This window comes from Neofelis nebulosa, chromosome 12 (genome assembly GCF_028018385.1).
Source record: "Neofelis nebulosa isolate mNeoNeb1 chromosome 12, mNeoNeb1.pri, whole genome shotgun sequence".
Classification (NCBI taxonomy): Eukaryota; Metazoa; Chordata; class Mammalia; order Carnivora; family Felidae; genus Neofelis; species Neofelis nebulosa.
In genome coordinates, this window is record NC_080793.1 from 7,677,332 (window position 1) to 7,699,686 (window position 22,355).

The window sequence follows — 22,355 nt, forward strand, 5'->3', positions numbered from 1 at the left end:
CTAATGCTGTTCACCAATAGCCTATTTCCATATTGCTTCCCGATTCACGCGATGCAGTGGCACGAGGCTGCTTCAACCACTGTCCCCCTCTCGTGTGATAACTGCATTACATACCTCCAAGAAGTCAAAGAGGAGAGTGGCTGTCACATCTGACAGGGGCTCCATATTTAAGATTTGTGCCAACCAGCGCCAGCCATGATTCAAGCCGTGTGGGTGAATCTAGGAGCGAAGACACTTGGTCATGATTTGCTCTCCTTGTATCCGGAGATCTACACTCCCAACGTTATCATCCAGCCATTTCTAAGTGACATGAACCCCCGGATCATCTCACTCAAGCACAGGCCGCAGGGCAGACACAGCACAAGCCGAACAAATTCTGTTTTCAAATGTCCCAACACACCAGAACCCACACATTCTCTACAGGATCCCTTCAGTCCACATCTGACAGCTCTGGTTTCAGGGAGTCCACTGACCAACAGTTATCCATACAGAGGTTTTATTTATTATTCTTGGGACCTTTAGCACAGAACGTGGGACACAGCAGGTACACAATAAAAACTTGGATTCAATCAACTTACATTCCCTTCTCTTAGGTCTCTGAGTACATTAACTTCTCCATCTCTAATCTGTATCCTTTGAGAAAAGCACTAGGCTGGCAAGTCAAAGACCCACACCCCAGCCGTGGCTTTGTCACTGACTATGTCACTATAGCTCGCTGGGACTCCATCTGCTCATCTGTGATGTGAGGCACCAACCAGGTCTAAAATGACAGTGACGGGGCGCCTGGCTGACTCAGTCGGTAGAGCGAGCGACCCTTTTTTTGTTTGTTTGTTTATTTACTTTTGGGGGGGCCTGGCTGGCTCGTCAGAAGAGCATGTGACTCTTGATCTCAGGGTCGTGAGTTTGAGCCCCACATTGGATGTAAAGATTATTTAAAATAAATATAACTTTTAAAAAAGTGTTTATTTATTTTCAAGAGAGAGCATGAACAGGGGACGGAGAGGGGCAGAGAGGGAGACACAGAATCAGAAGCAGGCTCCAGGCTCCGAGCTGTCAGCGCAGAGCCTGAAGTGCGCTTGAACTCATGAACCATGAGATCATGACCAGAGCTGAAGTCAGAGATTTAACCGACTGAGCCACCCAGGTGCCCCAGAGCGAGCAACTCTTGATCTCAGGGTTGTGAATTCAAGCCCCACGTTGGGCCTAGAGCTTACTTAGAAATAAATAAATAATAAAATGACACTGTGTCATTTTTATTTTTATTTTGAGAGACAGCACGAGTGGGGAAGAGGGACAGAGACAGAGAGAGAATATGAAGCAGACTCTGCACTGAGCGTGGAGCCAAACGTGGGGCTCGATCTCACAACCCGTGGATCACAACCCGAGCCGAAATCAAGAGTCAGACGCTCAACCGACTGAGGCACCCAGGTGCCCTGACCCTGTCATTTAGACTCACTCCATCTAATAGAATCTTCTATAGAACCTTAATGACTGGTTTACCACAGACTCTCATCTCACAGACCCTCTTATAAACTCAGTTCTTTAAAGCCTCAGCTGACTCAATCACTGAACAAAAGGTTCCGATAGTCCAAAACTTCGTAATAGTTAACATCAACTTCTCTAGAACATACCTAGGGAGCGACAATACATCATCATGTAACCAGACTGCCCGCTTGGCAAGAAGGGCAATAGTCCCTGTGGGCAGAATACACGAATACAGTCTGGCCTCTCTCTTGAGAGCAAGTCTTTTCTGTCACCTGTTGTCGGCCTCCGTACGGCCACCGGAGCTGGATGATGGCGGCATAGAGTCGGATCATCCCAGACATGCGCTTTAGAAAGTTGTCCTGCTGTTCCACTTTGGAGTCCTTCACTTGGTAGCCAAGGGTCCTGTGTGGGAAGAAAAAATTCAATGTGACAAGGCCAAAGTGAGGGTGACAAATCACTTATTTTTTATGGCTAAAAGAAACAATCTAGTACTGTTACATTTAGCATTATTATTAGCATTGTTACTTTAAATATTTATTTATTTTGAGAGTAGGGAGGGGCAGAGAGACAGGGAGAGAGAATCCCAACTAGGCTCCATGCTGTCAGCACAAAACCTGACACAGGGCTCAATCCCACAAGCTACAAGATCACGACCTGAACCGAAATGAAGAGACGGTTAATTTTGGGGGCGCCTGGGTGACTCAGTGGGTTAAGCATCCGACTTGGGCTCAGGTCATCTCACAGCTCATGGGTTCGAGCCCAACATCGGGCTCTGTGCTGACAGCTCAGAGCCTGAAGCCTCATGCTCTCTCTCTCTCAAAAATAAACATTAAAAAAAATTTTTTTAAAAGAGTTGGACACTCAACCAACTGAACCACCCAGGTGCCCCTTATATTACTATTTTTTTAAATAAGCCCTAGGGCCCAATGTGGGTCTGGAAATCACAACCCCGAGATCAAGAGTTGCATGCTCTACCCACTGAGGCAGCCAGGCACCCATTTTTAGCATTATTCTTCTTATATGATTATATATCATTACCTCTGCAGAAAACTTTGTTTGCAAAGCACACATATCCACAATCACATCTGTGCATCATCACATAACCCTTGCGAGGTAAACTCACAAATTTTTTTTTAACATTCTGTTTTTAAGCATTATCTGCACCAACGTGGGGCTCGAGCTCACAACCCCAAGATCAAGAGTTGCACACTCTCCTGAAGGAGCCAGCCAGGAGCCCCAAACTCACAGGATTGATGGATGTTACGACCCCCGTTTGCAAATAAGGAAAATGATGCTCAAAGAGCTTACGTGACTGCCCCACTCTGCAAATCTATTAAATGATGAAGCAGGGCCAAATTCTAAGACCCCTCCTGCCCCCTAATTCTAGATCCAATATTCTTTTCCTTAAACTATACTGACTATTGCAGCTGAATCCACAAATTCCCAAAGCAGCGAGTCTGCATGAAAGACACTGGATTCTCTGATACAAAGTCAAGGTACATATGAGGAGTTGTGAAGGGAGGGAGAGCAAACCCCAGTTCTCTCTGTATTTTATTCAGACCCCGGGGAGAGTGAGTGAGGAGAAAAACTACCTCACCTCTGGTAGTCTTCCAAAGCCATTCCCTCCTTGAAAGGTGGGTAGAAGGGAACTGAGTAGGGACACTTCCTGTGGAGATGTGCGAGAATGAGGTCGCCCACTCTGGGGTGGAGCTCCCAGATCCCAGACGCCACAACCGCAATGGGGAATGCCGCTTCGTGGTGAGAGGCCACCTCCTCCTCTCCTTGTTTCTGCGGGAGCAGAGACGGGACCCCTTGGTTACTCTGGAGAGAAGCAGAAGGGCTGCACACAGGGCATCCCCATACCTCTGGTTACAAAGTTTCTCACCACAAACTTCTCTGCCAGCTTGTACTGGACAAAATCCAGGCCCTGTGGGTTAAGTGTGACGGACACAGAGCGCCCGCCAGACTGAACTGGTTTTCCGGAGAGCAGGTTGTGGATCTTGTCAAAGATCTCCTTCAGCTTTGAGCCTGGGTATGACAGAGATAAAGTCAGTTAAAAGATTCAACTGCAGGCCACGCTGCTTCTCATCACTGCAGTAAGAAAGCCTCCATGAAAACCCAGCCGGGCAGCCCCACACAAAGTCAGAGTCTAACGTCAAAATACTGTTGCAGAAAAGTACACGACAAGCAGATGTATATTGTCCAGGATGCCGGAGTACAGAAAGCATGGTACTATTTCAAAGGAATTCCTTATTTGGGAATGAACAAATTCTGAAATCGACATACCAGAGAGATAAACAGGACGGACATAGCTGTTGAATGGCCACAGATCCCGTGGGCTATAGCTGGCGTCCCTAAAGTAGTCATTTGCATCTCTAGGAAAACCGTTCTAAGGGATCTTCCCAGCTCTCAGTGACTACCCCCTCCTCTGGGACCTGCCCTCCATCCTCAGATGCACAGAAGCGGGCTCCTGGCGGCTATATTTGTATTCCGGATCCTGTAAGCCCCAAGCCCACACTGGCTACAGTTTGATTAGGAGTAGACCAGCTGAGCCAATCAGCCAGCTCACAGAGTCACGTCCTGGAGGTGACTGGCCCTGCAACACACACGCTCACAAACACCGGGGACTTGCACCTGCCAAGTGGACCAAAGACCAGTGGTCTACCTAATAAGAGATGTACAGAAGGAAAATGAAAGAAAAGTGTCTGAAGGTTTCTAGCTTCTGAGGCCTAGTCCCATTCCTGCCAGTAGATTCTGAGAAACACCCCTTTATCTTTAGATTAAATGTCTTTTTCTTTTTTGGCCTATGCAGATCTGAACTGGTCTCCATTACTCAAAACTTAGTGAGCTATCAAAATAGTAGCACCCACTCCTGCGAAGTCATACTTCAGTACTACTTTACTGATGGTTTCAAAGGACCCCACTGGCCCAATTCCCTGTCAATTCCTTCCTCCATGCCTCTCCACCCCAACCCTAGGGCTGGCATGGCCTCCTACATCCCATATGCCACACCAGCACCAAAGAGATTAAATTCTGCTCCGAATCTAACCACTGCCTTTAAAGAGGCAGGAATGAGATCATTTCTTTCCCAGTCATTCAGCATGTACTGAGCACTAACTCTAGAGCAAGTCTGCATCTGACTCTTCAAAGACTCACAGTGATGGTGCAGACAAAGGGAACATAGTCAAGAAATATCCAGAAAAGTGAAGACCAGCAAAACTAGAGCCTGATCAGATGTGGAGAATGAAACAAGAGAGAGCAGCCAGGGGGAGGACTCCCAGGGTTCCAGCCAAGGTGCCGGAGTTGCCAGTGGTACTCTGGTTCCTGAGAGCAAACAGGGGAAAAGGAGGCATAAAGGAGGATGGGGAGTTGATGTCTGCACACCCTGAACGTGGTGTAGGAGAGAGACACCGGCAGACGTCCCCCAGGGGCCAGAGCAAGGGGCTCTGAAGCTCTAAGAGCGCACCAGAGGGACACTGGGGAGCCACCCGCACAGAGACAGCATCTGAAGCCCTGAGGGTAAGTGGACTGGGAACCAAGGGTGACAGCGGACTCCTGGGAAGCACCTCCAGTTAGGGATTAGGGTGGGGACAGGAGACTGAGGAGCCCACAAAGGAGGAAGGAAGGTGGCAGGAGAACCTGGAAATTCACGTTGCCATGGAAGCCAAAGGAACAGAGTTCGTAAAGAAGGGAATAATCACCAGGACCAAAGGGATATGTAAGGAAGGCTAGAAAAGACAGATCTTGAACCAAAGGAAACATACTTTAGGATGTGAGTAACTCAGCATGTTTAAAAGAAAAGGAGCCTGTAAAAGGGAGTAATTTTGCAGAAACCAGGAGATTAGGTGATAAGCGATGAGGCAAGTCTTGAAGGGGATGGGAGAGCGGGGAACAAAGGCAGAGGCAGAAGGGGAAGCGTGCACGGACAATGCCTCCCTCCACATGCAGACACGGACTAAGAGGCAGGGGTACACGTGTGTACGCGTGGAAAAGGCTGGCATCTGAGTGTCCCACCCGCTGGATTTTCCCGCTGAAGGAGGGAGCAAAGCGGTCTGTGGTTGGCTGAGGGGTCAGGACTGGGGACAACCCTAAGGACAGCAGTGAAGGGGAACAGGTCAACCTCGCCCCTGTTGCTGTTGCCAGCAAAGGAAACAGCACTTTAAAGCCCAGAGGTGATACGCGGTTATTGATTTATACCTTGTCCTGATCCAGAGAGAACCAGCAGGGTGATACATAAGTTCCATCACAGGGCCTCTTGTGGGCAGGAATTATAACTTTTCTACGCTTTCCAGGCAACAAGTGAATTAGGGCAAGCGGGCCCCATGCTAAGTCAGAGCAGCTTTTCAGCTGTTCGTGCTCCCCAGCCACTGGGCAGCATGGCCTGCAACTTGGAGGCTTCCACATCTTGAGCTCTACAAAAACGAACCTCTGCTTCTGAATGAAGAGAAAAAAGGGACTTCCCCCTGTCAGGTTCTCACTCTCTAAAGCTCAGTCTCTGGAGAGAAAAGGAAGATGTTCTAAAGTAGGAAGGCAGGTTTAGGGGAGCCTGGGTGGCCCAGTCAGTTAAGCGTCTGACTTCAGCTCAAGTCATGATCTCACAGCTTGTGTGTTTGAACGCCATGCCGGGCGCTGTGCTAACAGCTCAGAGCCTGGAGCTGCTTTGGATTCTGTGTGTCTCTGCTCTCTCTGCCCCTTCCCTGCTCACACTCTGTCTCTCTTTCTCTCAAAACTAAACATGAAAAAAAAATATTCAGGCAGGTTTCGAGCTTGGATAAGCTAATGGCTCATGTTGTAGAACAAAGCAAAGAATGTATGTTACATCCTAGGTTCCCTGAGTGATGTTTTCAGCAGTAACTTTTTTTTTTTTCTAAATATGGATTCTTGTGATATATTTTTTTAATGTTTACTTTATTTGAGAGAGTGAGAGTGCAAGCAGGGGAGGGGCAGAGAGAGGGAGACAGAAGATCTGAAGCAGGCTCTGTGCTGACAGCAGAGAGCCCAATGTGGGGCTCGAACTCCCAAAGTGTGAGATCATGATGTGAGCCGAAATCAAGAGTCAGACCCCAACTGACTGAGCCACCTAGGCGCCCCTTCAGCAGTAACTTTCAACTTCAGGTAAGACCCTTCTTAAATAATTTACTGTTGATATACAGCTTATTTATAAATCAAGTCAACAAACACGTAATGATCGCCTTCTACATGTTGAAGAGGAAACAAAAGAGAGTAAGACATAACTTATACGTGCCTGACCCAACGTCATGTCATTTGTTGGAACAGACTCTGTCTACGGGAACCTTACAGATGAGTAGATGTGGAGTCGTACAGAATAACAAAGTGAAGCGAAGGGCCATGTTCTGAACTCCTCTGACCAACCTGCAATGGTGGAGATTTGGCTCACTGGGATGGTGGCAGCTTTCTGGAGGTCCATCTTTACCTTTTTGGCCTGCCAGGAGAGAACAGTGAGAGGGCAAACAGTGTCCGGAAGAGTTGAGTAGATGACAGCAGGATTAGGGAAGGTGACGTGCTAGCAACACTCCTCTGGGACACGGGGCTGTTCGGAGCACTCCCAGGCCCAGACAACTCGCAACTTACAGCCCTCCGTACCTGACTGTCTTTGCTGTTGGTCAGCTCCTCAAAGGCCAACACGCACTGACTGGAAACATCCTGCAGCTGGTGGTACCACCGCATCGTACTGTCTTGGACCTTTACTTGGAGGTCTGAGGAAGAGAAGAGAGGCTCTTGTAATCGTACTCACTGAACACTTCACGTGAACCAGGCACTGATCTTTTTTTTTTTTTTTTAATTTTTTTTTTTTTAACGTTTATTTATTTTTGAGACAGTGAGAGACGCAGCATGAACGGGGGAGGGTCAGAGAGAGAGGGAGACACAGAATCTGAAACAGGCTCCAGGCTCTGAGCTGTCAGCACAGAGCCCGACGTGGGGCTCGAACTCGCGGACCGCGAGATCGTGACCTGAGCCGAAGTCGGACGCTCAACCAACTGAGCCACCCAGGCGCCCCGAGCCAGGCACTGTTCTAATCAGCTGATATAGGTATTAATGGCTTTCAAGGACCCTAGGAAGTAGATACCATCATTATCTTCACTTTCTACATAAGGAAATAGGCATAGAAAGGTTAATTTGCCAAAGTCGCATTGCCAGGAAGTAGAAAAACCACATTCCCATGGACCTGGCTCTAAAGCCAGCATTCTCGGGGCGCCTGGGTAGCTCAGTCGGTTAAGCCTCCGACTTCGGCTTAGGTCATGATCTCACGGTCCGTGAGTTCGAGCCCCGCGTCGGGCTCTGTGCTGACAGCTCAGAGCCTGGAGCCTGTTTCAGATTCTGTGTCTCCCTCTCTCTCTCTCTCTCTGACCCTCCCCCGTTCATGCTCTGTTTCTCTCTGTCTCAAAAATAAATAAACGTTAAAAAAAAATTTTTAAAAAGATAAAAAAAAAAATAAAAAAAAATAAAAAATAAAGCCAGCATTCTCAACCATCATGCTCGACTGATTCTCTTACATATGCAGTGAACATACACTGCGTAATGTTTATTTTAAAAAGTCAGAGGAGCAAAACCTGGGATGATACATCTACTAGAATTATACAGAATTTCAAATCCTCGTGGCAAGTGCTGGAAGTCAGGCTCCGCATCAACCAAACTGAATGTAATTCAGTAAACGTACAGAGTTTTACATTATGTTAACAGTTCCGGTAAATTGTCCTGAAGCTTAACACGATATTCAAACATATTCTTGTCTCCTTTCACATTCTGGGCTAAAGGACCGTATCCACGCCAACACCCACCTTCATTCTGTTTCCCTCCTGGGCCCTGGCTGGGAGCTGGGGTCTCTCTGTGGACCTCTGGCCCCTGCTGCATGTGTGAGTCTTGCCGCTTTACCTGGGCCTCCAAATCCTGCCTCCTCTTGTCCTCACAGGCCCTGGCGATCTCCTGCTGCAAGCTTGTAAGGAGGTCCCGCATTTCCTGCAGGGCTCTCTCAGCCACAGCCTGGTCCTCTGCTGTGGGAAAGCCGTTCTGTCAGGGTGACAGAGGCAGAGCTTAGCGTCTATTCCCCAGGCACCTGTGAAGCTGAATCACAGCTCACACAATACATTGCTAAATTGGAACTGCTGCACCCAATCGAGTACCCACATTCAACATGCTGATACCTACTGCGTTCCTGTCCTCTTAAAGGTAATACTGATTAACCATCACATCCACAGAGTATGGATTTTTCCATGCTCTCACCAACAATGCTGGGATAATTCTTTAAAAGCTTGTGACAACAGTCTAGATGAAAATGATACCATGTTGGGGCACCTGGGTGGCTCAGTTAGTTAAGCGTCCGACTTCGGCTCACGTCATGATCTTGAGGTTTGTGAGTTCAAGCCCCACGTCAGGCTCTGTGCTGACAGCTCAGAGCCTGGAGCCTGCTTCGGATTCTGTGTACTCCCCCTCTCTCTGCCCCTCCCCTGCTCACGCTCTGTCTCTCAAAAATAAATACACGTTAAAAAATTTTTTTAATAGCAAAAATTTTTTTAATAGCTCAGAGCTTTTTACTCTTGGCTTTCTAGGTAGATAATCATATTGTTACCAAATTACATTTCCTCAAATATTTCTCCTTTGTCTTATTACATTTTATTGGCTAAAACACGTTAAGGACATCAACAATTTGTTACTATTGTAGCAACATGGTACATTTTTATTTCTTTCCCAATTTTAATGGCATGTCTAAAATGTAGTCTACATTTTTAATGTTGTTTTGAGAGAGTGAGAGAGACAGAGACAAAGAGAGAATCTCAAGCAGACTCCACGCTCAGCAAGGAGCCCAAGATCATGACCTGAGTCCATATCAATAAGACACTCAACTGACTGAGCCACCCAGGTGCCCCTAAAATGTAGTCTTAAATGGATACATAATCTATCGTGTTCATGAGAAACATTTTTTTTTACGTTTATTTATTTTGAGAGAAACAGAGACAGCACAAGTGGGAAGGGGCAGAGAGCGAGGGGGAGAGAATCCCAAACAGGCTCTGTGCTGCCAGTGCAGAGTGTGACGTAGGGCTCAAACTCACAAAACTATGAGATCATGACCTGAGCCGAAACCAAGAGTTAGACACTCAACTGACTGAGCCACTCAGGCACCCTGGGAACACATTTTAGTTTTTAATTTACTATTATTTTTTAATAGGAAAGGATGTAGAATTTCAGCATATACTTTTACAACATCTAACAAGGCAAACATATGACTTCGCTCCATTAACCTATTAGTGAAATTAAGTTCATGAAAAGACTTCATAACAATCGATCCAGCTTTTCATTATCCTTAGAATAATACCTCTTTGGTTATAGGACATTATTGTTTTGAGGCACTGATAAATTTGACTTATCATTATTTATTTATTTATAAATGTTTATTATTTATTTTTGAGAAAGAGAGAGACAGAGTATGAGCGGGGAGGGGCAGAGATAGAGACACACACACCGAATCCGAAGCAGGCCCCAGGCTCTGAGCTGTCAGCACAGAGCCCGATGTGGAGCTCGAACCCATGAGCAGCGAGATCATGACCTGAGCTGAAGTCGGATGCTTAACCAACTGAGCCACCCAGACGTCCCTACTTATCTTTTATTCAGAATTTCTGCTCATAAATGAGAATGCATATAAGCCGGAGTGACGTTCCCATTTCTTTCAGTGTGCTGTTTTGTTAGAATATGACCACCAGAATCGTAAGACGAATCGAGAAGTGCTGCCATCATTTTGTATATTGCCCTACAAATGTGTTATGTAGTTTTGCCTGTTAAATCAACGAGGCCTCCCAATTTATTAATTAAATAAATTAATTAATTACTGTGTACATCTATGTATGTAGGCAGGTGGGTCAGCAGGCTCCCTGCTCAACGTGGGGCCCAAACTCACAATCCCAGGATCAAGAGTTGGATGCTCCACTGACGGAGCCAGCCGGGCACCCCTTCATTTATTTCTAAAGATTTTATTTTTAAGTAATCTCTGCACCCAACGTGGGGCTTGAACTCATGAACCGTGAGATCATGACGTGAGCCGAAATCAAGAGTCAGACGCTTAACCAACTAGACCCTCCACTGACTTTTTAAAACAAAAACTTGAGAAGAAATAAGAACTAAGGGTGGGAACATAAAAATCATAAAAACGTGAATTGGTACAACTTTTGGGTAAGAGTCAAGAACCTTAAAATTATTTCAGTAATTCCTTTTCTAAAAATGTATCTCAAAGAAATACAAATAAGACGTATATAGAATGGTATTACTATAGTGCTATGCATGGTAGTGAAAACACAGAAACTTAAATGTTCAACATTAAGCATGTCTTTTTCTACCGTTTTTTGGTATTATGACATGTGGGAAGTATCCAATTCCACGTGTTCGTCAAATACTGAATATCTGCCATGTGTTGTGGCAATACTTGGCACTTTTTAACACTGCTTTAACTAAAAACATCAGGGGCACCCGGATGCCTCAGTTGATTAAGCGTCCGACTTAGGCTCAGGTCATGATCTCCCGGTTAGTGGGTTCAGGCCCTGCATCGGGCTCTGTGCTGACCGTTCGGAGCTTGGAGCCTGCTTCAGATTCTGTGTCTCCTTCTCTCTCTGCCCCCACCCCCTGCCTCTCTTAAAAGTAAATAAACATTACAAACATTCTTTAAAAAAACAAAAAACAAACATCAAAATATTTTTAGTGATTGTAGTAATTATGTGTTCAAAATACAATGTTAACTGGAAAAAAGCTATATACATTGTCGTAAGGTTTCAATTTTTACCATAGCACACCAGGTGTTCAACAAAATATTACTGAATGAACTAAAGTATTTTGCAATCAGAATAAACAATTATTTGTTGAACCTAAGATAAGAAACTCTGGATGTATAAAAGTCCACTTTGGGGTAAGGGTAACCCCCCACATGCACACTCCCTGTCAGGGAAGAAAGAGAAAACGCTAATGGTGATTATCATCTCTAACAAACGATCTTGCTATTTTCTACAGTAAGCAAGCATTTTTTTTTTTTTTTTCCAGGCACTCCTTTTAAATCAGAAAACAAATCTGCACTAAGACTGCCCATTTCCGAGCCAGAAAACCAGGTCGCTCCGAAGCTCGCTCACCTCAGAAGTGGCCCGGATGATCCCCGAGACGAGGCCGCACAGTTGGTTGCCCCGGGTCCGGATGGCGGACAGGTCCACCTTCAGCACATCTTTATGCTGCTCAGAGGCGTCCAGCTGCTGGTTGAGGTGCAGCACCTCCTCCTGCAGGCCATAGAGGCCCCGCAGGCGGACCTGGCCCTCTTCCTTCCGCAGCCGCTCCTGCTCCACCTGCTTCAGGCGCTGCTGCTCAGCCTCCCTCAGCTTCAGGTTGAGAATCTGCAGGAGGGATTGTGCGGTTACCTCCCAGGGGCACCGGGCCTTCTGTTTCTACATTCCCCAAGCCCCGTGTGGGCTACATATTTTACAAATGGGCCCCCCTCCCCCCAGCAGGTAAAGGGAGTCACAGGGAGGCAAGACCCGGGTTAGAGCCACACCAGGACGCACCCACAAGAATTCTCCCAGGCTCTGACCTTTGCTCTGTGACGATGCTCAGCTTTTAGCTTCTCTTGGTGCCCCAGGGCTTCTCTGGAGCTGCAGGAAGAATGGCAGGATGCTTCCTGAAACTGTCTCACCTTACCTCTCCTAAAAGCGTCCCTCTCCTTGCGACACCTTGGCCACCTCTCCAAGGCTGGACATTTTTCTAGGTCATGAGCTTCACTGGCTATTTTATTTCGATATAAAGCCTCAGTAGGTCAACTCTTTCCCTTGGGGTTTCATGCTGGGACAGAGGTCGGGCTGAGCACACGGACGTTCCCGCTCACCTCTTCTCCATCACTTCCCGTAAGTCCTGGAATTCTTTATGATGTTTCAGTTCCTTCCGTTCATCAAAGCGCTTCAGTTGTTCAGATGCCATCTCAGAGAGGGCTCGCACCTTCCTCTCCTGCTCCTCTTGCCACTGCCTCAGGCCCTCCTGAAAAGAACCAGCACCTGCTCTCTGCAGCTCTGTCGGCACCTTGCTCATTTACCCGTGCGGAACATCCTCCGTCTGTCCTTAATTCCATCAGAGATACTCAAGGGCATGGAACCAGCTGCTTAGTTCGGAGAAACCATGCTCAAGTCGCCTCTCCTCTCTGAGTGGATGTTTATACCCGGCTGTTTTGGAAAGCTCTCCCAATTTGCCCCTTGCGATTCATGTCACTCCAGTATCAGCTGGGAACGGACAGGAATTTACCATCGTGGTGTCAAAGAGCCCCGCACTTTTAAGCCTCCATCCTGTGTACTCTGATTTTAGAGTAATCAACAGAAATACTCATTCTAATTCCATAAACATGCTATACACATTCCTATCTACTCCTTTCCTCACCTTATCATCTCTGCCTACATTTCCTCCCCCACCTCCACTTAGGAAAGTCCCCTTCTTAGATTCCTAAAGGTATTCCATTTACTATTCATGAGAGTATTCTCATCTGGTTTTTAAGAGTGATGTGACATTTTAACTACTAAAATTTAAAGGGTATATATCCTTTGGCACTGGTTTATTTTTAAGAATTTATCCCAAGGAAATATTGAACGTGTGTGCAAAGATGTATGAACAAAGGATGCTCACTGCAGTCCTGTCGATGATGGCAGTAAATTTAAAACAATTTACATTAACTGGGGATTGACTACACATATTATAGGAGGTCAGACTAGAGAACACTCTGCAGCCTTTGAAGAGGACAAGATGCTATATATACTGGCATGAAGATACGGCAAAATACATTGTTAGGATGTCACATTATTCTATTTTAAAGCTTCCAGTGCAAGAAGGCAAAGTGAACACAGCATCTATAACCTCTCCTCCGAGACTCCGTTTAAATATGAGTTGGGAAGGGAAAAAGGACTCAACAGCAGAACGTGCATGGGATTGTCAGCAGGGAAAAATTTTCACCACGCTTCTGGAACACAACATTTCTGTGGAGGAGTGTGAACTGACAGCAGAGCTGAGCAAACGTGAGGGTGCGTGCAAACACAAGCAGACTACGTCTCTCAGGGAGAGAACCAAGCTACCAGAACCTCAAAGAGGCTCAGGACTGGGCAATGCCAGATCTAAAACCAGGTGGGGTTCACGGGGCTGTAAACAGAGATATCAGCTGAATGTTTTCAGACGAAACAGTCAACTCAAATCTCCGCCCGCCCCCCTCCCCCCCCCCACCCCCCCCCCCACCGCGTCCTCCCAAATCATATCAGAACAGTCGGTAGCCAGGCATGTGTGCTGTAATGATTTTTTAAAAACATCTTTTCGGGGTGCCTGGGTGGCTCAGTCGGTTAAGTGTCCGACTTTGGCTCAGGTCACGATCTCACGATTCATGAGTTGCGCATCAAGCTGTCTGCTGTCAGCACATAGCCCACTTTGGATCCTCTGTCCTCTTCTCTCTCTGTTCCTCCCCAACTTGCACTCTCTCTCAAAATAAACACTGAAAACCTCTTTTCATGTGCTTCTTTGTACCTTTGGTAAAGTATCTCTGTTTTTTGCCCATTCTGTACTGGATTTGTTTTTACTGTTGTGTACTGTGTAATGACTTAAAAAGAGATCTGGACAGGGGCACGTGGGTGGCTCAATCAATGAAGCGTCCGACTCTTGACCTCAGATCAGGTCATGATCTGACAGTTAGTGCGTTCCAGCCCGCATCAGGCTCCATGCTGACAGAGTGGTGCCTGCTTGGGATTTTCTCTCTCTCCCTCTCCCTGCTTGCATGCTCTCTCTTTCTCAAAATAAATAAATAAACTTAAAAAAAAGAGAGAGATCTGCACATTCTCTGATCCTCCCATCTCCTCCACTTCAACCTGAGCAGCCCCTCATGACTGCCTTGGCTAAGAGAATGTGGGAAAGAGAAATAATGTTACATGATTCCTGAGACCAGGCTAGAAAAGGCCACGCAGCTCGCAGCTCGGGCAGTATCTCTTACAATGCTTGCTCTTGGGACCCGACCTCTGTGCTAGGAGGAAGCTCCGCCACATGAAGAGGGCAGATGTTCCAGCTAAGTAACTGCAACAGCTACACAGGTCAGTGAGGAAGCCTCTGGAAGAATTCCAGACCTTGTCACTGCAGCCACAGAGACCCCAAGTGAGAACTACCTAGTTGAGCAAGTTGACCTCCAGAAACATGAAGGACAGGAATGAAATGTCAGTAGTGGCTGTAAGCCACAAGTTTGGGGGCGATTTATTACACAATCATGCATACAAACTCCCAGCCAAAAAACAGAGAGTTCTTCCCTACAAGAAAATGAATAAATTATCCAGAGATAACTGGATCAGCTAGTGTGGAGGCCGGTATTCCAGAACATATACCCTAGGAATTCTGACACTTAGGAAGTTCAAAATCGTAATAATTTTGTTCCTGACAATGCACCTGGAAGCCTTGGTCCAACCACTGGTAAATAAAGATCGTTAGATATTTGAGGAAATTCTATACGCTAGAATAATGAATCTAGAGAAAACAAATTATTTCAAGGAATACAAATCTGAAAAAAACTTTAGTATGATATGAGAATTAAGTGCTCTGAAAAAGGAACACATGGAGAAGAAAAAGCCCATGAAAATCAAATACATAATTTATTTTATTAAAAAAAATTTTTTTTAAACGTTTCTTTTTGAGAGAGAGAGAGACAGAGCATGAGTGGGGGAGGAGCAGAGAGAGGGGGAGACACAGAATCCAAAGCAGGCTCCAGGCTCTGAGCTGTCAGCACAGAGCCCGACATGGGGCTCGAACCCACAAACCGTGAGATCATGACCTGAGCCGAAGTCGGATGCTTAACCGACTGAGCCACCCAGGTGCCCCTAAACACATAATTTAAAAAATAGGTAGGTACATAGTTTTTCAATTAACGATGGAAGGATGAAATTAAATCTCTTGGAAAAGAGAAAAAGACAAAAGGAAAATGAGAGGAAGGATAAGAGAAATAGGGAATTAATCTAGGAGATCCAGTATCTGACTAATAAAAGTTCCTAAAACGAGAGAAAAAAAAGGCAATGGAGAGGAAGAGAAACTAATCAAAGGGGAAAACTTTCCCGAAGATGAAGGGCATTAAGTGTTCAGCTGCAAAGGACTCCCCTAGCCAGGACCTGAGCATTCCTCACCATCCGCCTTGCCAGCACCCAAGAGGAAGCAACCAGACCCTTTCACTCAGAGTAAAACAGTCTTCTATCTACATTTTACTTATTTCTCTTGTTTACTTTGATCTCTCCTCACTAGTACAGAAGCTCTGTGAGGGCCTGAATCCGCGTCTGCTTTGCTCACTGTTTTATCTAGACCGAGAATAGCGTCTAAGCGCTCCATAAGCACGTAAGTGCTCAGTAACTATGTGTTGACTCAATGAATGAACAAACGAGGGTAGATGCCAGAAGACTTTCACATTATAAACTCACTTCATCTGTGGAAACTTTGACAAAACCATGCGTTGTCTTTCTAATTGCAAAATCATAACGTCAGTTCCCTGGGCTCAGGCTTAGTTTGAGGCAACATGGCTAACGGCACCAGGATGGTTGGAATCCTCCATAAATACGGGAGCCATTATGGTGCCTCCCTCGGGAAAATGGTGAAGAAGACTGAAATAGGCCAGCCCGCCAAATATACGTGCTCCTTCTGTGGCAAAACCAAGATGAAAAGACAAGCTGTAAGGATCTGGCATTGCGGTGCCTGCATGAAAACGGCAGCCGGCGGTGCCAGAGCCACACGGCCACTTCTGCCGTCACGGCAGAGTCCCCCATCAGACTGAAGGAGGTGAAAGGCCGTAGAAGCTACGCCACCTGAAATACAGCTAGCCTATAATAAATGGGTTCGTTTACATAACAAAATTACTTTGGTTTGTTGTTAAATTCATTAATTAGATATTCTCACTTGTGTTACATTAGTTTTGCTCTCTCAAAAGACCTGAGAATTAAAGTCCTTCTAATTTTTTTTTTTTTTTTAATTTTTTTTTCAACGTTTTTTATTTATTTTTGGGACAGAGAGAGACAGAACATGAACGGGGGAGGGGCAGAGAGAGAGGAAGACACAGAATCGGAAACAGGCTCCAGGCTCCGGGCCATCAGCCCAGAGCCTGACGCGGGGCTCGAACTCACGGACCGCGAGATCGTGACCTGGCTGAAGTCGGACGCTTAACCGACTGCGCCACCCAGGCGCCCCAGAAGTCCTTCTAATTTTTTGAGAGCGCGAGCAGGGGAGAGGCAGAGAGAGAGAATCCCCCAGTGCAGGGCTCAGACTCACAAACCGTGAGATCATGACCCGGAATGAAATCAAGAGTTGGACTCTTAACCAACTGAGCCGCCCAGGCCCCCCTAAAATCCTTCTAATTTTTATTGGAAAAGCATGAAAAAAATAATAAAGTCAAATAAATTATTAAAACAGAATTAACCTTTCTTCAAGAGGCTGTTAAGATCCATCTTCTCAGTATAACCTTATCTGACAACCCTAGATCATCTTCCAATTCTGGAGAAGTAAATGGAAACCAGGAGAGCCTAAGTAATTTTCTCAAAGTCACATGCAACACAGAAGAGCTAGGATGTGAACCTGATCTATCTTCCTTCAGAGAGCTCACTTTTTTTTTTAATGTTCATTTTTTTTTTAATTTTTTTTTTTTTAATGTTTATTTATTTTTGAGACAGAGAGAGACAGAGCATGAACGGGGGAGGGTCAGAGAGAGGGAGACACAGAATCCGAAACAGGCTCCAGGCTCTGAGCTGTCAGCACAGAGCCTGACGCGGGGCTTGAACTCACGGACCGCAAGATCATGACCTCAGCCAAAGTCGGCCACTTAACCGACTGAGCCACCCAGGCGCCCCTAATGTTCATTCATTTTTGACAGAGACAGACAGAATGCAGAATGGAGGGACAGAGAGAGAGAGAGAGAGAGAGAGAGAGAGAGAGAGAGAATGAATCTGAAGCGGGCTCCAGGCTCTAAGCTATCAGCACAGAGCCCAATGTGGGCTCAAACCCACAAACTGTGAGATCCTCACCTAAGCTGACGTTGGATGCTTAATTGATGGAGCCACCCAGGTGCCCCAGAGAGCTCACTCTCAAATGCTATGTTACACTATCTCCCCAAGTGAATCAGGAGCTACTAGCATGTGGGGCACAATGATCAGCACGAGGTGGGCACTCATAATGCCTGAAGAACTGTATTTAAATGTGGCTGCCGTGTGTCAAGCCTACCCTACTTCATGGGACACTTACTCTTCCTCTCATTCTGTGCACCAGCTCATACATCCGGATGCAACCTTCCACTTTGATCCCCCGGGAGGACTGAAGTGCCATAGGTTCTGCATGCTGGGACTCACGTTTGTCCTATACAGACAGAAAATGGAAAAATTAAGCATTTAAGATGGTAAAGTTGATGCTACCCTTTCTACATGAAAACCACATCCCTACCTATGAACAACCACCCAGAAGAACAACAAAAAGACAATTTAGGTTAGAACCAGTGTGCTTGTCATGATATTGATCTTGTTCTCATTGTTTTCCGTTGTAAAGGGAATAATACTATAAATTACATTTATATAATAATATACAAACCAATAGATGGGTTATTTCTCTGCACAGTTTTAGTTTGGTTTGTTTTTTGGCTTGCTTGTTCTGATCTGCCCGGCAAATTGTTCCCCATTCTTCTGGTAAGAGTCAATGTGTGCTGGGGTGGTTTGAATGGAGCCATCCCAACCCACATCCCCAGTTGTTCCACCCTCCTTTAAGGGGTAAATGTGTGACCAGCCTACCGATCAAAGTACTCTATCCCCCTGTGCCAAGCTAGGCCAGACTCCATCTCTGAATTTTTCTGATGGAGTTATCTGGGAAAGCTTTCTACCTCTGAGGATGCTAATCTAAGAAGATGTGTGTCTACGGTCACTAATGGCCATCTTGCCACATGGAGTCTATAAGAAGGATGGAACCAAGAAGAGTTAAGCAGAATTGAGGGGACAGGCAAAGCCCTGTATGTGGGTCGTTGGATCAGGTCAAAAATAACGTAAAGCAGAGAGAAGCAGAAAGTATATTGCCTGGATCTAACCGATTCTATATGCATTCACACACTTACTAGTCATGTGAGCTAATTAATTCCTTTTTCTCTTCCGTTTTGCTTAAGCTAGTTTGAACTGGGTTTCTCTCAAACCCCCGAAAATTCCTAAATGACACAATAATTCATTATATAAAGCCATCTAAAAGTTTATTTAAACCTCAAGAATGAGGGGCGCCTGGGTGGCTCAGTTGGTTAAACGTCTGACCTCAGCTCAGGTCATGATCTCACGGTTCGTGAGTTCGAGCTCTACGTCTGGCTCTGCACTGACATCTTGGAGCCTGGAGCCACCTTCGGATTCTGTGTCTCCCTCGCTCTGCCCCTCCCCCACTCATGCTCTGTCTCTGTCTCTCAAAAATAAACAAACATTAAAAAATTAAAAACACAAAACAAACACCTCAAGAATGATGGAATTCTCTCTCTGGAGAGGACATCAGCAATTTGGCCCAGTACCAGGTTTACAGATGAAACGACTGAGCCCTGGGGATGGAAAGATGACTGCCTGTGGACATGACACAGCACTGCCATGACTGGAACTGAGAAGCACTCATAGAAATTAAAAAAAAAAAAAAAGTGTTTTTTAACTCTATAAAAAAATAATTAAAATAATTCTAATTCACAGAAGTTGTGAAAATTGGTAGAGAGAGGCTGGTGCACTCTTCACTCAGTACTCCCCCAATAGTAACAGCCATAAATACAGTAAAATATCAAGAACAGTAAACTGATGTTGGTACAAGCCACAGAACTTCTTCAGATTTCGCCAGTTGTACAGGAATTCAGTTGTGTACGTGTATCGTTCCATGCAAGTTTATCTCATGCACAGATTTGCATAACTGCCATCATAATCACGGTACGGAACCGCCCTGTCACCACAGGCGTCCTATGCCACACCTACCTCCATACCCCTAATGTGTTCTCTAGAACACTCTTATTTCATGAATGCTAAATGGACGGAATCATACGGTGTATTCCTTTGTATCTGTATGCAGATGAACTACTTCTGGAAGGATTACTCCCCATGCCCCAAAAAAGAGAAAGGAAGAACGGAACTCCACCAGTAACAATTTAACTGCTTTTAAGGAAGAGAAACAAGCAAAGGCAGGGACAAAACAGAGTAAAAACGAGTAAAAATGCATTTTTTTCCCACAAATCACAATTTTTTTTTTTTTTTTTAAAGAACTAATGATAAGGTACATCTAGACAGCAGGTCTAAACTTCACTGTAAGCCTCCAACAGCCAACCAAAAAGGGAGACCTCATGAGTCAAATGCATGCAATATTCGTGAGAAAAAAACAATCCAATTGCTGAGGAAATTCATTACCATCACTGGTACTAAGAATAGAAGGGAATCTCTCTCCCCCCTCTTCATAAAGGGAACGCTGTGGTGTAGTAAATGGCATCCTTAAAACAGCTACAAGAGGGAGCCACCATTATTTTTCCCAGAGTAAGGTCACTGTCGTATCACAATCTTAAACACTTCAACTTTTTAAAATTTTTATTTATTTTTATTTATTTATTCTTTTAACATTTTATTTTTGAGACAGGGAGAGACAGAGCATGAATAGGGGAGGGTCAGAGAGAGGGAGACACAGAATCCGAAACAGGCTCCAGGCTCTGAGCTGTCAGCACAGAGCCCGACGCGGGGCTCGAGCTCAGGGACGTGAGATCATGACCTGAGCCAAAGTCGGCCGCTCAACCGACTGAGCCACCCAGGCGCCCCTACTTTTTTTTATTTTTAAGATTTTTATTTATTTTTAAGTTTTTTAATTTTTTAAATTTATTTTGAGAGAGAGTGTGTGCATGTGTGCAGGGGAGGGGCAGAGAGAGGGGGAGAGAAAGAATCGTAAGCAGGCTCCATGCTGTCAGTGCAGAACCCAACGTGGGGCTCAACCTCACAACCCTGAGATCATGATCTGGGCTGAAATCAAGAGTTAGACGCTTAACCAACTGAGTCACCCAGGTGCCCCAAGATTTTTATTTTTGAGTAATCTCTACACCCAATGTGGGTCCCCAACTCATGACTCAGAGAGCAAGAATCGCATGCTCCCCCACATGAGCCAGTCAGGGGCCTCTTAAATACTTCAACTTCTCAGCCACCACTGCCTCCGATCTTAAGCTAATCACAAACCTTACCTCGGCTCCATCTGGTGTTGCTGAGGAAACTGGTGAGAAGGCAGGGGTTCTGACGGGAGATTTGGGAACACAGGAAGGTTGTTCAAGGTCTGAAGTGGATCTGGAGGATTCTGAAGTCTCAGAGGATGGTTGATTCTCTTGCATGTGGGGTAAGACATGGTCTACCACCCATCCGGAGTAGGAAGAGAGCTTGGGAACAGACCTACATTCTTCCAAAACATCCTAGAGAAAAGAAGAGGGTGAGGCCCAACTTGCATGTTAACTGATCTAAGCAATCAAAAATAATTTTGTCCTTATAATCCATTACCTGCCTCACTGAAAACTCTAAGGCCTAAATACATACATACATACATACATACATACAAAGACCCAAACTAACTGTACTAACAATTAGAGATGAAGAGAAAGTAGTTTCTTGATAATGACCAACTCCTATCCTTTTTTTTTTTTTTTTAAGTTATTTATTTTTGAGCAAGAGCGAAAGAGACAGAGCACGAGTGGGGAAGGAGAAGAGGGAGAAGGAGACACAGAATCCGAAGCAGGCTCCAGGCTCTGAGCCGTCAGCACACAGCCCAACACGGGGCTCGAACTCATGAACTGTGAGATCACGACCTGAGCTAGAGTCGGCCACTTAACGGACTGAGCCACCCAGGAGCCCCATGACTCCTATCCTTTTAGAATATCAGACTAAATAACTCTAACCACAGAAAAAGGAACGATGCACAAAGATGGTCAATAAAGCATATCTGAAAGCAATTTAAAACATCAGAATGGAAAAGGAGACGAGGAATTTTGAAGTAAACTACACTATACACAATCAGTGGGATATGGGTCATTTAAAAGCATGGATTGTGGGCAGCTTGGGTGGCACAGTTGGTTAAGCATCTGACTCTTGATCTTGGCTCAGGTCATAATCTCGTGGTTCATGGGTTCGAGCCCCACATCAGGCTCTGTGCAGATGGTGTGGAGCCTGCTTGGGATTCTGGCTCTCCTTCTCTCTGCCCCTCCTCTGCTTGTGTGTGCTCTCTCTCTCTCAAATAAATTAAAAAATAATAATAACTTAAAAAAAATTTAAAGTACAGATTCTGAATCCTATTTAACACCATACTTAAGATTCAATATTTTTCCAGTCATTGAAAAATAATTGACATATATCACTGTATAAATTTAAAGTGACAGTATGATCGGTTGATTTACATATATTTCAAATGATTACTATAGCAGGTTCAGCTAACATCCATCTTCTACTATAGATACAATAGAAAGAAAGAACAAAAAAGGTAAAAAAACTTTCTCCTTGTGATGAGAACTCTTAGGATTTACTCTTAACTTCCTGTATATCACAGCAGTGTGAGCTATAACTACATTGTACATTACATCTCCAGTACTTGTAACTAAGTTTGTGTCTTTTCATGATCCTCCATTTCCCCTTCCCCTGAGATTCAATTTTAAGTGAAAAAAAAAAAGAGTATAAATAAATATCTACAATTATATAAAAATAAAAACAAATGCTAATACACTATTAGACATTAAGGAAATATTCTAGAGGTTGTGCTTGGGTAATGAGACATATTTCTCCTTGTTCTAATTTTCTAGATTCAATTTTATTTATTTGTTTGTTTGTTTGTTTGTTTGTCACACCCAA

At 45.1% G+C, this 22,355-nt stretch overlaps 1 protein-coding gene and 1 pseudogene across 2 annotated transcripts in view; one reads left to right on the forward strand and one right to left on the reverse strand.

Annotated features, from left to right (window-relative positions):
• GLE1 (GLE1 RNA export mediator) overlaps positions 1–22,355 on the reverse strand; it is a 30,983-nt gene that overhangs the window by 4,249 nt on the left and 4,379 nt on the right. For both annotated transcript variants that reach the window (XM_058693929.1, XM_058693930.1), the window contains exons 2-13: positions 20,711–20,932; positions 17,746–17,856; positions 12,353–12,501; positions 12,062–12,122; positions 11,613–11,867; positions 8,286–8,514; positions 7,090–7,202; positions 6,859–6,928; positions 3,371–3,513; positions 3,083–3,273; positions 1,758–1,887; positions 115–219 (exon numbers count right to left, since the gene is read on the reverse strand). In XM_058693929.1, coding sequence (XP_058549912.1) covers positions 115–219; positions 1,758–1,887; positions 3,083–3,273; positions 3,371–3,513; positions 6,859–6,928; positions 7,090–7,202; positions 8,286–8,514; positions 11,613–11,867; positions 12,062–12,122; positions 12,353–12,501; positions 17,746–17,856; positions 20,711–20,932 — 1,779 coding nt within the window. The remainder of the gene's footprint in view (positions 1–114; positions 220–1,757; positions 1,888–3,082; positions 3,274–3,370; positions 3,514–6,858; positions 6,929–7,089; positions 7,203–8,285; positions 8,515–11,612; positions 11,868–12,061; positions 12,123–12,352; positions 12,502–17,745; positions 17,857–20,710; positions 20,933–22,355) is intronic.
• Positions 16,034–16,323, forward strand: LOC131490798 (60S ribosomal protein L37a-like; annotated as a pseudogene).